The sequence below is a fragment of the Trichechus manatus genome, unplaced genomic scaffold (assembly GCF_000243295.1).
Source record: "Trichechus manatus latirostris isolate Lorelei unplaced genomic scaffold, TriManLat1.0 scaffold00114, whole genome shotgun sequence".
Taxonomy (NCBI): Eukaryota; Metazoa; Chordata; class Mammalia; order Sirenia; family Trichechidae; genus Trichechus; species Trichechus manatus.
This window is the reverse complement of record NW_004444050.1, coordinates 1943250-1961019: the sequence shown is the minus strand read 5'-3', so window position 1 is coordinate 1961019 and position 17770 is coordinate 1943250. Positions and strand designations below refer to the sequence as shown.

The following is a 17770-nucleotide window of genomic DNA, read 5'->3' as shown; positions in this document are numbered from 1 at the left end:
AATAAATCCTTAATGAATTCCTTAAAGCTGAAATAATAAAAGACCACATATACTGACCATAACGTAATGGACCTAGAAATTATTAACAAAAAACTAAGCTAAAAAATATATCCAACCACCTGGAAATTGAAAAACACTATCCTTAAGTAACAGGAGCTCTGGTGGCACATTGGTTAAGCACTCAGCTGCTGAGACGTCAGCAGTTCTAGCCCACTAGCCACTCTGTGGCAAAGAGATGTGGCAGGCTGCTTCTGTAAAGATTACAGCCTTGGAAACCCCATGGGGCAGTTCTACTCTGTCCTGTCGGGTCGCTATGAGTCGGAACTGACTTGTTGGCAATGGATTTGGCTTTTTGGTTTATCCTAAATAACCCTGGGATCAAACCTGCAATCAAATTTGCAACCATCAAATATTTATAAAACAATAATGAAAACACAACATTCTTCATTTATGGAATGGAGCCAAAGAAATAATCAGAAGATAATTTACAACATTAAAATATTTTTAGAATTTGAAAAAAGAAAAATGAACTTATTATTTAGCTCAAGAGGTCAGAAATGAATAGAAATAAATAAGTAGCAGGAAGGAATCAAAGTCAAAATACCAAAATAAATTAGAAAATAAATGATAGATTATTATTCCCTGGTGGTGAGAGAGAGGATGAAGGTAGAGTAGGACAAACCCTAGCTAATCAAGAAACAGAGAAAACACACTACAGGGGAAGCCAGCACAACTGGACTAAACCAAAGCTAAGAAGTTTCCTCAATACAATCAAACACTTTGAGAGCGAGAGTAGCAGGGATGCGGGATCTGGGGACCATGCTTTCAGGGGACATCTATGTCAATTGGCATAACAAAGCGTATTAAGAAAATGTTCTGCATCCTACTTTGGTGAGTGGCCTCTGGGGTCTTAAAAGTTTGCAAGCGGCTATCTAAGATGCATCAATTGGTCCCAACCACTTGGAGTAAAGGAGAACGAAAAACACCAAAGACACAAGGAAAGTATTAGCCCAAGAGACAGAATGGGCCACATAAACCAGAGACTTCATCAGCATGAGACCAGAAGAACTAGATGGTGCCCGGCTACCACCAATGAACGTCCTGACAGGGAACACAACAGAGGGTCCCTGATGGAGCAGTAGAATGATGACATGCAGAACTCAAATTCTAGTAAGAAGACCAGACTTAATGGTCTGAGACTGGAGGCACCCCGGAAAGCACGGCCCCTGGACTATCAGCCCAGAACTAAAACAATTTCCGAGGCCAACTCTTCAGACAGGGATTGGACTGGACTGTGGGACTAAAGTGATACTTGTGAAGAATGTGCCTCTTAGTCAAGTAGGTACAAGAGACCAAAGGGGCGGCTTCTGTCCAGAGGTGAGATGGGAAGGCAGAGAGAGTTAGGAGCTGGTTGAATGTTCATGGGGAATCAGGGGCGGAGGGAAGGAGTGTGCTGTCGCAGAATGGGGTGATCGGTGGGGTCTCCTAACAATGTATGTTAAAAAAAAAAAATTCTGTATGGGAGACTAACTTGAAATGTAAACTTCATTTTATTACAATAAAAAAAATCATAAAAAAAGAAAAAAGATACAAAAGGTATGCATAATAATAGATGATATAGGTATTTAAAACATTTAGATGATTGTTACAACTGTATGCTACCCTGAACAGACCAAGAACACATGAGGAAATAGAAAAGTTGTGGAAGAATTACCTTCAAGAAAAGAGCGAGGTGTATCTGGTTATAATTAAATAGCTTTAACATCAATAAACAGGTAATTCTCAAGACATATAAACTATTCTAAATCAAAGAAGACATTTCTTCATTCTGCAAAGCTATTATAACCTGCTAATCAAAACCACAGACTAATCTCACTTATGAACATCATGCAAAATCCTAAATACAGGGTTAGTCAATAGAACACAGCAGCATTTCAAATGAATGGCTTAATATTACAATCTATTAATGTAATTACTATCTATCATCAGTAGATCAAAGGAGAAAATCCATATAAATATACTGGCAGACACTGAAAATGCATTTTAAAAAATTTAACACCTGATCCTAATAAATGTGCTTCATGAATAAGATCCTCCTAAGATATTCTATTTCTAATCTAGTTTAACTTGTACAGAAGAGTGAAACACTAAAAACTAATTTGTAAAATAGGAAACAAGAATGGCCATTATCACAATGAAATGAAAAACTATTAGAAATGGTAACAGAGAAATTAAGTATTGTGCCCGGTTAAAAAAAAAACAGAAAAACCACACATACAACTGCTTTCCTATACAAGCAAAAATTTTTTTGGAACTTAAAAACTAATGTATATGAACTATGTTGTGTGCTGTCTCATAGCAGCCCTACAGTACAGCATAGAACTAACTGCCCTATAGGGTTTCCTAGGCTGTAATCTTTACAGGAGCAGATTGCCAGGTCCTTTTTCCTCCACAGGGCAGCTGGTGGGTTCTAACTGCAGACCTTTCGGTTGCAACTGAGGGCTTAACCATTGTGCTACCAGGGCTCCTTATATGAACTATAGTAAAGAAAAATTTTCAACTTTTAAAACAGAACTTTTAGTAAGGAACATGCCAAAAAAACAAAAACAAAAACCCTACTATGCTCTCAATGGGAAAACAACTTAAGCAAAATTAAACATTTAATATGGTTTCAATTAAAATCCCAACAGGGTACTTAGGGAAAGTGATCAATAATGATTCTGAAAGTCACTTGGAAAAATAAATAGGCAGGAGTAGAAAACAATAACTTTGAAAAAGAGAATAAATTTAGGTTATCCCCTACAACAAATATTTCTTATCTACTATGTGCTAGACATTATTTTAGGAATCGAAAATAGTGATTAAAAACAAAAGGCGAATTAGTGCCTGTAACCAGAACAGAAAGATCAAAGTGGAACTAACAGAAAGCCCAGAAAGAGACCCAAAGCTGGCATTTTCAAACTAGTGGGGAAAGGATGAATTGTTTAATTAACAAATGCTGCTGATCTATTTAGTATAACCACTTGGTAAAATGTAAAATTGGATCCTTACTTTACACCATCTAACAAAATAAAGTCTAGAATGATTTAGAATTAAATGTAAAAGAAGAAAGCCAGAAAAGAAGTAAAATAAAATTTGTGTATTTTAACAATCTTGGAGTAGAGAAAGCTTTTCTAAGAAGAAACCATAAAGAAAAGGTTAATTGACAACATAAAAAATTCTACATGTTCCTATGTCAAAATACACCAGACAATATTTTTAATACATACAGCTCACAAAGGGCTAACTTTCTCATGTAGACAGTTCTTCAAAGCAAGAGATAAACACTTCATAAGTAAACATATGAACAGTTAATAAACGAAAGACACATGGCTAACATGAAAAAATGTTGAATTTAACGTAAAGAAATACAAATTAAAACAAGATGATTTATCACCTGTTAAACTGTCAAAGATTAACTTTTTGAATATCCAACACAGCTAAATTAAAACTGGTAAATCCTTCCCAGAGGGTAATTTGGATATACTGAACATTTTAAACACCCACTCTTTAACCCAGCAATTCCAAGGAAATTATGTTTATATGTATGTATTTATGTAGACTTTATTTACATTTTATTTATAACAGAATAGAAATATTTTATTCCAACACTAAAGAATTGTTAAATTATGGTTCTTCTATAAAGGAATAATTTATAACTATTAAAAAGGGTAGAATTGATTGACAGATGTTCACAACATACTGTTAAATGAAGTTACAAAGCTAATGGGCAGTACACCTTCTCCTCACTTACCGACTATCTCATTATACATTTCATATTTACAATAGTAAAAAATCTACCATCCAACTATTTTGCATGTTAACAACATACATCTGGCAGTTAACAAATGCCAAGGTGCTAGGCAAGAGTTAACACAGGCTGCGATGGTTGTTATGTGTCTACTTGCCTAGGCCATGATTCTCAGTGGTTTGGCAGTTATGTAATCATGTAATTTGACAATTATGTAATGATGTAGTCATTCTCCATTTTCACATAATGCCGATTTTGAATATCGACCTGGTCTTTGGAACCTAACCATTTTGATAAGTGAGGAGAGGGTGTCTACTCCATTGTTTCAAGAATAAATTTAGATATGCATTCATATACATCCATCAAAGACAAAATATTAATGGTGGTTATCTCTAGATGTTTTTCTCTGTGCTGCTACGTTTTTGAATATGTACAAATATAGAAAAAGGTTGGGGGAAAGGGTTGCAGGTTTTGAGCTCTGTCAGTAAAACATGACACAGTGAATTTCAAGTGGTCGTCTTTATCAGATAAAATTATTTTTTAAGAGTCTGTTCTGGCTATAAGCAAAAAGAAAATAAGGATAAAAATGGCCTGGTAATCTTATGGCAGTTTATTTACAGACTATCAAATACAGCCTTAAAAAAAAAAAAAAAAAGGCTTATATTAACACATTAGATTTAACAGTAACAAGACTTTACTACAAGTTCTTGCAAAAAAAGTACTCACACCTTTTACAAATTAATGTAAATGTGAAAAAATTTAAAGCGTGATTCTCTATTCACTACAAAGCCTCATTATGAATGCTATTAGAACTAGGAAATTCTTTTTTAACGGGACATTTGATATGGTAAAAGGAGCAAACCCACAACATTTGCCAATTTACATAATGCACTGGCCAGGTTTTTTTCTCATTAAGATCAAAATTTTCTTTTTTCTCCTTCAACTGGATTCCATGACATAAGCTATTAATTTGTTATTTAAAAGCTTTTATTTTTAAGAAAACTAGAAACAATTAAAAAAATTATCTGAAGAGGCCTTTGGTAAATGACAAACCATTGCTTCCTTAATTAAACCTTAAAAGAATTTAAAAGCATGTTTGCATGCCTGCTAATACCCAATCCTCCTCCTGCAAAGAGATACATTTTAACAATTTAATCTGATACTTAAATAACTACTGTCTTTAAAAAAAAAAAAACACAGGACCCTCCTTTGTAAAGACTATCCACACATGAAACAAAGTCTCTATAGGTTCCTTCGTAAGTTTTCTAAAATTTTTAGTTTATTTTCCTATTTTTCCTGAATTACAAGAAAATCATTTTTTCTTAAGTTGACTTTCCAAGCCATCTGTGTTAAAGTATCAATCCAGTATTCTAAATTTAATTATTTCTTTTATTGTAACACTGGTCAGGTGTTTTAACAGGCAATTTTCCTTAAAACGTTTTTAGTATGAAATTTAGAGACGGCTTAGCAGAACAAGCACTGGTCTGGGATTTAAGAAAGAAAGGTTTCTGGCAATCGATCTCTGTAAACCTCATTAGCTGTAAGGCGAGGAGATTGATCAGAGGATTTTAGATTACTGGGACATTCTGTTCAGCCTTTCAAAACCAAGGAACAGGGATTTAGTAGATCTTTATTCAAAACTTGTACTTCAGCTTTACTTATTAAAAAAAAAAAAAAATCCTAGGGTAAAAAATCATCCAAAATTCTATTAAGTTCATAGTAAATACAGCAAAACCTTAACTCAAAGTCCATACTAGTTTGGAAGCATTTAACCCGCTCTTCGTGTTTTCAAGAAATCTTGAAATTTTCTACAAATTTTGGCCTATTGCAAATTGGCCACATGCAGCTTAAAATTTGTTTTTATTGTTGAGTTTCCAGTTGCTCTACTTTTTTCCAGAACCTTATTTTCTATTCAAATTTCACTTTAAAATGTTACACTCAAATTTTCATTTCTTACACTCGAGTGTAACTTAAAAGACAGCTAAGAGTAGTAAATACCACTAGCTTCTCCAAACACTTTTTAAATCTTTGTGCTTACTGTCAGCTAGAAGTATGATTTAACACCTTTCATGCTTAGTGACATATCGCAAAGTACTAGACTAGTACTTGGCACACAGTAGGTACTGAACAGATATTAACCGAATGAAGCTCTGATCCACAGATAAGTGTTACCTTAATTCATATTCCACAACCTATTTTAATCAATAAGCCCCTTAAACTGAGTCTTTTAAAATTTCATGAATCATCACAACTTTCCAACAAATAATTGAAGACTTGGGAAACATACTGACTTGCATGAAGAAAAACCTGCTGTGTCAAAAAAAGACACTCTTCAAAATGAAATGTGACATGGGAGAAGATAAATATTTTCTTCTCTTGGTAGGTCAAGTCTTTTCTAGTTCATGTTCTTATTTGCAATCTGACTTACCTGTTTCTTTCCCCAAAATTTAGCAAGTATTTTATGTTCCTTAGATTTCACGCAAGAATATTCAGTAATTACTGAAGTTGTTATAACCTACAGAATTCGTGATTTCTCAACCCTGCTCTTTTTTTTAATCCAAATTCACTGAACTAATGTATTAAATGCTATGGAAGGGTACACTGAAATTTTACTATTGTATTTCATCAATTATAAGATACAATTCTTTCATAAAATAGTATCTCTGAAAGTGGGATATATCCTACAGTTGATAGCATCTTAGCATTGTGTTATAATTGGCAACATTTTTCCTAAGTTATACATAAAATACTGGTATGCCTTACAATCAATGCTGTCTTAGGATAATGTTAGAAGCTATCGTTCCAATTTTCAATTTCAAGTAATAATTTCCCTGTCCTCCCAGCCACTCTCCCACCATAAATATATAACTGAAAGGTTTAATTAGAAAAACTATCCAAACACAGTTCAATTTTATATAAAATATTTAATTCTTTAAAACACAGGCTATTCATGTCACATAAATATCTTTATTTTTAGGTTAGCTGCTTATAGTCAGCAGAAATATCTAGTGTGACTATTAAGAATAACTTAGATACTGTCACTTATTGGAAAGTCTAAAGCTCTAAGACTCACCATATTAAAATTTCAGATACTTGAATACTGTAGCTATTTTTGCTAAATTTCAAAATATTTTTCTTCACTTCCTCAATGTAGTAATTAATTATAAGTTGTTAGTACCCAATATTCAAACAAAAACAATTTTTTCTTCCATTCATTTCCTTCTCCCCAACAAAAAATTCCATCAAAAAATAAGTCAACTGACATCAATTCATTTTATAGTAGTAAAATGGTAAATTATCCACTTTAAAATATTCTTGCTGTCACCAAACTATAATGCTTCCCATAAACTGTTCTGAAATGAAGGTTCACAAGTCAGAGGGCACAGGGTTAAAAGACTGACTTTAGAACTGGAGCAATTTCCATTTATAATAGTTGTTCCAATTTAAGACTCCAGTGAAAAAATAAGTTACAAGGAGAATAGTTAAAACAAAATGGTTAATTGGCACAAACCTAATTTCTACAGTCTATTTTTACATTTAGTGATAAAGGAAACACTGGTTATTTGCCTTTGGTTCCTTTCCATAATTGTTCTAATTTGTGTGTATGTATGTGCACACAAAGATAGTTAGACTTGAAACTATTACAGTTTAAATAAGGGTTAAATCATCATTCTTTGCTGCTTGTAATAAAAGAAAAACATTTTAAATGAACTAAAATTGCTCTAAAAGTCTGGCGTAAGTCATAATAAACCTTACAGAAGGTGAGAGGAAGGGAGATAAGAGGTTCTCTCACTATTTTTTCCTTTGCTTCAATGAATTCTATCTAGGCAATGTTTCTAATTAACAACTAAGTGAGCAGAGTCAACTTTTTCTTAACATGGCAATTACAGAACTTAAAACTTGGTGTTTGCCACCCCTCCCTCCATGAACTTTAATAGAATTATGCAAATTCTATTATTAACCCTTGCTTCCATACCACTGCCCTCCAATTATTCATGGCAAATGCAAGCAGGGGACAATATGGCAGCCTGAATGAAAATGGTACTCTAAAATTCTCCTTTACCAATTACTTTCAACAATTTAAATGACAAACTTTTCAGACGTAACAAAAGGTACTGGTTGGAGTTCTACTCCGTTTCCTTGCTCTCACTCCCCTATCAAGAGAAGGTGGTAGTGAAAGGTCACAAAGCCCAAAGACGGGAGAAAAGAAGGTGTGACAGGCAGAGGGAATGGACCTACCAAGAACTGAACAGGCACAGGCAGCCCTAAAAACTTGAGGGCTTCCTGCCTCTTCGATATAATGCATTGATTCCCTTTAAAAGACAAACGGGTGTAAAGGTTAACTACTTTTTCAGACCTTAAGTTCACCTTTTAAGGCACTTACTTACCCTCCCCATCCCACCCATATTTTCCATATAAAACCCACTATTTCATTTGAATGCATTTTGCTAGGCTCTGATAATCTGCAAAACAAAACAAAAATAACGTTGACCATTTTTTTTTTTATAAAACTGTTGCATCAAGAGAAAGGTTTGTGTTTTATTTTCTGAAATGAGCACAAAGTACACCTTTCACAATAACACTGAAAGCAGGTGCAAAGACTGACAGTGACCTTTGACTAAAGGTAGCTTTGTAAAAAGAAAAATACCAAATAAATCAGTGCCCTTTCTGATTGTTGTAAAACTGGAGGGGGGGCGGTGTCTGCTTGTTACATAAAAGTTGGTCCAAACTTACAAAAAAAGCACAAATGTGCATAGTTCAGAAGATCTGCAAGAGGGTCATAAAAGGCTTATGTCCCTAAGATTAGCATCCACTTAAAACTGCGAGAATACAAAATAAAATTGTTAACTAGAATTTGTGACGATGTACAATCAATAGATCTAGTTTTTAGAACAGCATGAATTTAAGCAAAGGTTTTTTTTCTTTTCTCTTTTTTTACTATTGTATGCAAGACCCTTTCCACATAAAAATAAAGCTGTTGTTGAATTAATATTATTCAAGTCTTTTGGGTGCTGCTTAAACTGCAGCTAGAAAAGTCTTTCCAGATAAAAATGATGTGCCTGAGGAAAAACAGATATTCAGTATGGTAACCCTCTGCCTCGACCTCTGCCAGTTGATGTGCTAATGTGTCCCCTGTATCCTTGCGAATATCCGGGTCCTTGGGCAGGAGAAGTCCAGGTCTGTCCATGCATGAGGCTGGGACCACCAGGGTTTTCCTGTAAGTTACCGCCATAGTTATAGTTGTGCATCTTTGCTGGCAAAGGATGAGTACTCTCTGGCCCCGTGGAAGGGTCACTGCTGTTTGCCAGGACTGCAATAGGGCCATGGCTATATTCAAATCTATGGTCCTTGTCTCCACTAAACAACATGGGACCAGAATTGAGGTAAATGTCTCCATATCCAGCTACTGAGCTGGCAAATGACTCTGAAAAGGCAGCAGGCTGAGGTGGGCCAGCAGAATGAGATGAAGCAGTACTGTAGTTATCCAAAGACTGAATATCTGAGTTTCCAATGAAGCTACGTCGTTCCAATGGTGGAGCAGAACTACCTCCTAGACCATCATTACTAACATAAGGAGCAGAAGAGAAAGAAGAAGATCCAAAATTGTCTTTGTAGTCTGCAGTAGGTACATAAGTGTCTCCTGCTTGATAATCAATACCTCCTTCTCTTTTGGGCTCATCCTGGGGCTGATGCTGAGCAAGTAGCTGTAACAGGGCTGCTTTCACTCCGGCATGAGGGTCAGTTAACGAAGAACTAGCAGTGGGTGCATGCTGGTTTTCTGTCCGATAATCCAGATCTTCGTCAGTGACTGGTGGTGGTTCAGGGGGTTCAGGAGGTCGTTGATCAGGAGGCAGAATCCGAGGCCGGTCCGGTTCTGGTGTTAGCTCCAACATCCTCACATCTTGGTGCTGAATGAGATCATCTTGCCCTAAGTGAAGCAAAGCAAAAAAAGAGTAAAAAGTTACCAGGGAAAAAACTAAATATTCAAAATAGTCTGTTTCCTACGGGTGGTCCTAAAGATTATCAGACTATCTCCTGCACAACATTAAATGAAAAGGAAAAGGGTTTACAAATACGGATGTTACCTGCTATCATTTAACTCTATGGTGACTGAAATTTTTTTTATTGTGTTTGGCTTTCCAAAGGTATCTCACATATACCCATTTATTGTTTGAAGAACAAAAGCTACCGTATACATAAAGGTTCTCCTCTGGTCAATCATCCTTTTATATTCAGAGTCAAAGGTTATTACTTAACCATAGGCTTTCCCGAAAAAAATGTAAAGCACTCACAATGAGTTTTATCACACACAGATAATTTGCTGAAGAATCAACTCCTGGGAGTATACAGACTAGGATACCACACTACAACCAGTGACCTGAGAATTTTCAGGACATCTCCTGGCAATGCCACTGAACAATATGCATTGTCGATAATCAACAACAGCAAGAAAGCTGCATAAATGCAGTTGTGATAGTGGCCTGGTATCTGCACACTCACCCGATACTGGAGTGCTAGGTTCTGGAGGCGGCCTGAGTTGTAATGATGCTTCATGTCCCGACCCATTTTCTCGTTCTTCCAGTAGCAGGTCTTTCTGCTTGGATTGCTGAGCCTTTATTAACTGAGTCAACAAAACCGCAAACGCGCTCTGCACAGCCGCCTGGGCAGCATCAGTCTCCACTTTAGGCTGGACGGTCTGAGAAGGCACCTGAATTCCTCCCAGTGGTTTCGAAGACTCCTGCTGAGGTGTTGATGGATCTGTCTGTTTTTCACCTGTTGCCAAAATTCCAGCAGGAAGGTTTATTTTATTTAACTGCTGATGAGTCTCAGAGTTTACCTTAATGCTCAACACTTTGACAATATCAGCCATATTAACACTTGTTTTACATTGTAGTAGGTTTAGGAGAATTGCCAATTCACTGTGGTTTAACTGCTGTGCAGGGCCTGTTTTTACTAAAGACAAAATCTGTACTAATTAAAATTACCATACCTTACAGCCACCACCCCCACAAAGGCTCTGTATTACCATATTAAAATGTACTTTTGAGGTAGGGTATTTAAAAAACATTTAAAAAAAGGGAACCTCAATTTAGTTAAATTTCATGTACATTTAAGCTGTAATGCACATAAAAAGAAAAAGAACTATGGCCAATTTTTGAATAAGTTATCTTTAGGGGTAAATTCTTCAAAGGAAAAGCACGACTCCTACTAAAACCCCATGCTACATACACATTTAACCTATGAATGGAAAATTGATGATGATGATGATATCTAAAAAACCAAAACCCACTGCCAACAAGTTGATTCCGACTCATAGTGACCCTGTAGGACAGAACAGAACTGCCCCATAGGGCCCCTAAGGCTCTAATCCTTACGGAAGCAGACTGCCACATCTTTCTCCCACAGAGTGGATGGTGGATTCGAACAGCTGACCTTTCAATTAGCAGCCGAGTGCTTTAACCACTGCACCACCAGGGCACCTTTGATGGTATCTACACAGGTTATTTTCTAAGCGTTTTATAACCTTTTTTCCTCACAATCTTATAATCTATTATTAATTTTATTTTACTAAAGAAGAAACTGACACCCAGTAAGACTAAATAACTTGCCTGCAGTCAGAGACTATGTAAGTGGCAGAGGTGAGATGTGAACCCAAATATTCTGATTCTAGAGTCTGGGCTCTGAACTGCCATGCTGTACTACTTCTCTAAAATAAAGCTTATTATCTAAGAACCTAACTTTATATTTGCAGTAAATTCAAACTAGGATGTAGCACACTGTCTGATAAAATGTCTGGTTTTTAATTCAAATTACTCTTATTTTAAGTCACTTTGAGTTAGTTAGGAACTCCTACAGAAGCGTGCTTATAATTGTCATAGTGCATATATTAACTCATCACCAGTAAAAATGACTCAATTGTTTTTCTTTTTCCAACTTTAATTTTAGACTTGTGATGGTTTAAACAGATTCTTGTGGAAGATTATCAGAATCCTATAAAAACAAAGCACGAATACGTACGATACTACATATGTTAAATAATAAAATGAACACTGAAAAACAATTCCCACAGCCACAGACGACAGACTAGAAAAACTCCACATGGAGATGAAAAACTGATGATTAATGCTATGTTTTTATATTCTCTCTTCATATACTCTTAGATACATTACTTTTTTATATTGCTTTTTAGATTAATTCAAAACAAACTGTTGCGATGTTCTTATGACCCACAGGCATTAATTATCAACCATGCTCGTTGGCTACACCCCACCGGCCATTTTCCTTTTCACTTCTCTATCAGCAGAGGTATTTCTGTGTGAGCACTGGGAAGTACTCTGTAACTAAGGCATCCCTTCTACAGAAGGGGCATTTTCTTATTTCAAGACACTTACTGATGCAGGAGAAGAAAACAGAGCAAGGGGGGATTCATCTCTATTCCAAAAAACCTGAATTCTTACTTCTTAAGAGTAGTAGTTTAAAAAAAAAAAAAAAAGTGGAGAGACAAAAAGCAAAACAAAACTTAAGAGCTAAGTAACAAAAACAAAATGAACCCAGAAAGAGTAACTCATTTTTTTAGTAGCTAAAATAGAGTGAAATAACTACCCACTAGGGTTGCTAGTAAAATAAGGACATCAATTCCATGAAGAGAAGCAGAAATAAAGACCTGTTATCTTGTTAAGGAATCTGACAACCGTCCCCTGGGACAACTGACCACAATCCAAACTTCCTGTTATTCTCATCTCAAATCCTCTTTTTAGCAGTTGTTGCTGCTGCTGCGTGCCATCGAGTCAATTTCAGCTCATAGCGACCCCATGTGACACAGCCCCATGGGGTTTTCTTGGCTGTAATTTTTAGCAGTAGATGGTACACAAAACATATAAAATAAACAAAAATTAAGAAAACTTATTGTTGCTTCTCTTCTGCCTTTCTCCAGATTTTACATATTTTTTAGATGATGAGAAATAATATAGAACTTGATATAGATAACCCTCATTCTATGCAACAGATGTGTTCTCCAAAGTTACTGTGTATATAAAGACACTTTCATGTACAAAGGGAATTGGTTGCTTCAAGGAACTCTGAAGAAGACTTTTGAACAAGTAGTAACAATTGCTTTTGTTTTCCAAGTGAAACTTTAAATATGGAGTCTGACCAAGGTCAAAAGTAAACCTGTAGATTACACAGGCAAGCAATAACAGTAATCTTTCTCAGCTTATCTAGCCTATAGGCTAGATAATATATATATATATATATTTATGGTACTTAACCACCAAAAGTTTAATTTAATTCAAAGATCTTTTTTAATCACCCAACTGATCAATCAACATTTATCTATCTCTTAGTAAGTGTTAGGCTACTTTTTCATGTTTAGTAAACCAGCCACTACACACACACATACACAACTCTCTCTCTCTCTCATATTAGTCTCTCTCTTCACAAAAAAAACCTAAATAATGCTGAATGCTTTCTGGATTCTTGTGGCAAAATGAGAGAGTAGATTCCATTAAAAAATTAGTTGTTTACTAAATGAGACGATGAACTTAACAACATCTGACAACACTTAGAAGGTTGATTTCTCATAATGGTGTTTAAACTTAAGACAGAAATGAATCAGAGGAAATTTAAAGTCTAAAAAACAAACACATCATAAACTGCATGAGAGAGTTCCCACTATGATTTCTGGCTGTCTCTCCTGTATCTTTCTTCCACACTTAAGTTCCTGTTAGCACCCCCAGACACTGAATGCTGAGCCTCACTGAGAATACTGGTAGTAAAAGTCCTACGGATTCCCACACAGGGAGTTGGTTAGAAAGGGGGTAACTAGAAAAATCTGCTCAATCACCAATCAAATAATTTTATGCCTTCTTACCTGAGATTGCTTAAAATTGTGGTGCCAGCAGCAATGAAATGTCTATACTGGCACAAATAACAAGGAACTGTTAAGTTGACTAAATAGACTTTAATTTTCATCTTTTAGCCACAAGATGCTTTTACAATAGAGCAATGTAATCAACACTAACCAGAAAACAACATGAAGGAAACAAATCATGGAATTATTATTACTAACCAGGTGCCACACTCGAGTTGCCCTGAGATTTCAGCTGTGAAGACGGTGGCACACCCTGGGGTGTGCTTGTCCTACTGTCATCCAACCCCAGAGACAAGTCCTTTCTGGGAGCTTTAATTGTGGAAACATCATCAGTCATGCCCATCTGCTTCTGTCTTCTTCGCTTCTTACTCCATAACTCATGGCAATCCTGCCATAAAGGAAGACTGAAAGAAAAAATATAAATGTTAGATTGTGAGTGGCATTTCATAATAAAAAAATGCTAATATTTACTACGTAGAACCAAAGGCAAAAAAAAAAAAAAAAAAAAAAAGTTGTCTTGAAGACTTCATACTTAGGCTTTGTAAAACTCCTCCAAAAAAAATCATCCTTGATGCTCTACCCCTCTCTCCTTCCAGGGCTTCACCTTTATTTACAGAAAAATTAATTTTTTTTTTTGCCTTCTGAATAATCAATAAATGGTAATTTATTAAAACTTTAAATGAGGAATATATATTTATAAAAGCAGGTTACTATGATCCTTCATGCAACCTTTTAAAGCCATTCTTATCCCAGTACATCATACTTTGAATTAAAAAAGGAGGCAAAACAATATGCCATTTGCAGAAGCTAAACACAGGATGAAAAAGTAGTAAAAGCTGGAATATAACATTTGTGAAAAACTTTTTAGTTAAAGCTTCTTACTTTTTAATGCCCTCTTATTTTCTTCTACAATCAAATGCTCTACAATTAAACTGAAGCTACAGATGAGTTTTTAAACAGGTAATCCAGGCACCAAGAGGCTCATCCATCATTCATCAATAAAGAATTCTGAATAACTAGTAACTATCAGAATTGGCCACAAAACTGAAATAATTCTACCTTAATGCAATTTCATAAAGCTAACAACACTGGAGAATATGTTGATTTATAAATGGCTTTTCTTACCCTAATAAAAAAAAACCAATGGAAAGTTACTATTATATCTATTTTACAGATGAGAAAATTGAGGCTTGGAAAAGGTTAATAAACTTGCCCAGAATATCTACAAATCCTCTTAAGCAGCCCCAACCTGGTGATGTATATCTGCAGTCTTCAAACTGGGATATGTTTACTTCTAGGGGTATATGAAGACTTTCCAAGGGGGTACATCTGACACAAATTGTTCTAAAGGAATTAATTTCCATATCCATATGTTCTCTTTCTCAAAACTGACCTTTGAGAATGGCCTGTATGTTCAAACAGGCTCTTCTTTTCACACCTCCTCTTTCACAATGACTCTTTCCTTATTTTATAAAATAAAGGCATATGCAACAATATGGTTGAATCTTAGCAATATAATTTTAAGTAAAAAGGTAATTCCCAAAAGATTATAAACAGCATGACACCCTTTTATAAAATTAAAAACTAAAATAAAATATAACTTCATATATGAGTACATATAGATGGCAACAAAAGTATATACAAAGAAAACAAGGGATGATGGTTCTGTCAGGTAGAAGGCAACGGGATGGGTTGGTGGGAAGAGGGGGTATGATATGATCCAAGTAGGTTATTTTCAAGATTCTAGCTTTTGTTTGGGCATGGTGGGTTCATGGCTGCTTGTAAACATTACTAAAAATAACTAATTAGGTAACTAAAATAAATAAAAGAGAGCCATGCATGGACCAATGATGAGTGAAACAAGGATTATGATTAAACCAAGTCTATGCACCTGAGGTCCAAAAAAAAAAAAAACAAAAAAAAAAAAAAACAAAGGCATACCTCTCAGCCATCTTACTATGGTGCATTGCCTCAGCGTGTAAAAACCTCCTGGAGTAACAAACAAAGGGACAATTTGAAATATTGATATTGGGAAGCCTCCTTAAAGCATCATAAACCTGCCAAAGACTTTCCCTCTTCTGTTGTGTGTGTGTGTTACATGATGTGTGTCCTTAGCCTCTGCTGGGATACTATGAATTCAGATACAAAGCAGTCCTGCAGAGTAGGGTGACTGTCAGGGAATGCACTGCTCTTGGGGGAGAGACCAGGAGAACAAAGCAAAGAAATACACTAAAAAGGGCTTTTGTTCCCTCCCACAATTTAAAGGTAAGAGATTTTTTATTGATGTTCTCAGTACTCATCTCTAGAAAAGAAAAACATTACCCAACACATAGCTAAAACCATACAGGTTAATGATGCTGACTCTTTAAAAGTACAGGTGGTCCCTGACTTATAACAGGGTTCTATTCAGATGACTCCGTCATAACTCAGTTCCGACATAAGTCGAATACCCTTTTTTTTTTTTAATTTTCATTATTATAGCCTTTTATTACCAGTAAATCTTTATTTGTTTTAGGGGGTTGGAAACTTTACATATAAACTGGCAGATACACATTGCAACACTGTATGTAGTACGTATTACTAACAATAAGATGTTAAAAAAAAAAAAAAGGATGGTCCTAAGTTGGGATCTTTGTAACTCGAATACGTCATCAGTGGGGACTACCTGTACCAGGAATTCTTTCCAAGATGACCAAACTTTATGTGCTTTTTGAAGGTTCAAATGCTGGCTCAGCCACTTTCCTTCTGTGTCGTGTTAGACAAGTGACCTTTATGTGCCTCAGCTTCCTTATCTTTAAAAATTGGAATGACAATATTATCTACCTCATGGGGTAGAGATTAATATATGTTAACATATGTAAAGTGCTTAGATCATGCCTTTCACATAGCAGGCATTATATTCATTTTTATATTACATATCACTATTCAATAAGCTAGTTTAAAACTATTTTTATCAAATCGTATCATGAAATATTTATTCCAATTATAATCATATTTCATCTTATAAATTGCTCAATACGTTTTACTTGCTGTTAATAAAAAATAAAATTATAGGCTAGCTGCCAGTCTAATTTGTTTTTTCCTTTTTTAGTATATATACACTTTTAAAATTAAGTATGTAAGAAAAGCTTGACAGGACATCTAATACAACCAATAGAGTTATTTCTCATTTAATACCCTACTCTCATTTGATTATTCCTAAAAACTGATCATGAGAGTTTGATATGTACATATATTTTCCAAAGGAACACCATGCCTTTCTTCATAGTCCTTACTTCTTAAATAATTTATAATTTTAACTACTTGTTAATTATACTTAAAAAATAATGAGAAATGTTATGTTGTTTATATAACTTTTTATTAAAAAGATACTAGATTGATATCATTATAATCTGCATTACAGAACTTGTTACTGGTTTACAGACTGTTTCTTTCAACATGTATATTAACATGCTTATTTTTATGGAAAAAATACAGTCAGACGTTTTCTGATAAAAATTAAGTCTGATTTAGGTGATCTGTTTTACAATATGGACAGAATTTATAATTAAGATACATGCCCAGACATTTTTCATAAACTGAATGGGATAAATCTACAGTTCCAAAGTTTCTATTTAAAAAATCTATATATATATTTAAAGTATGTAATAAAAAAAACACTAATTTTAAAAATAGACTGGCAAAGTAGCACTGAAATTAATACGCTTCCCTAATCTTTTCTGAGTATAATGGCATAAACAAGTGCTGTTAAAAGAAAAAGTTAACAAGTATAATAAGAAGTCACTTAATAAGTACTGGTAAAGCGTTTTAGGTTCATTTTCTCAAAAGTTGAGAAAGTAAAGGACTAATGACTGCCTAAGAAATCCTTTTGCAAGTTGTGTGGTTTCCAATTCTTTACTGTCAAGAAATATGATAAAAAAAGAATCTCAGGCTGACATCTAAAAGATCATTAAAATAATTTTTGATGCCAGATCAAGTATGTGATTTTTTGGATATAATGTAGAAGGAGTTTAAAGAACTCAATGGTATAGCTCCTTCTAGTCTCATATACAACTGATGTGGAACTCTGTCTCATGCGAGAATAAGTAAAATTACTCAATAGATATGCA

The 17770-nt window shown here is 34.9% G+C and overlaps 1 protein-coding gene and 1 pseudogene across 2 annotated transcripts in view; one reads left to right on the top strand and one right to left on the bottom strand.

Annotated features, from left to right (window-relative positions):
* Window positions 1-3159: 3159 nt before the first annotated feature.
* Window positions 3160-17770, bottom strand: part of CDK13 (cyclin dependent kinase 13) — a 160198-nt gene continuing 145587 nt past the window's right edge. Inside the window, exons 12-15 of one of the 2 annotated variants that reach the window (XM_023738310.1) lie at window positions 15603-15650; window positions 13860-14065; window positions 10292-10564; window positions 3160-9719 (exon numbers count right to left, since the gene is read on the bottom strand). In XM_023738310.1, the coding sequence (XP_023594078.1) occupies window positions 8869-9719; window positions 10292-10564; window positions 13860-14065; window positions 15603-15650 (1378 nt within the window). In that variant the 3' untranslated portion in view covers window positions 3160-8868. The remainder of the gene's footprint in view (window positions 9720-10291; window positions 10565-13859; window positions 14066-15602; window positions 15651-17770) is intronic. The other variant, XM_004383956.2, reaches the window with a different exon arrangement.
* On the top strand, window positions 15502-15563 carry LOC111821904 (uncharacterized; annotated as a pseudogene).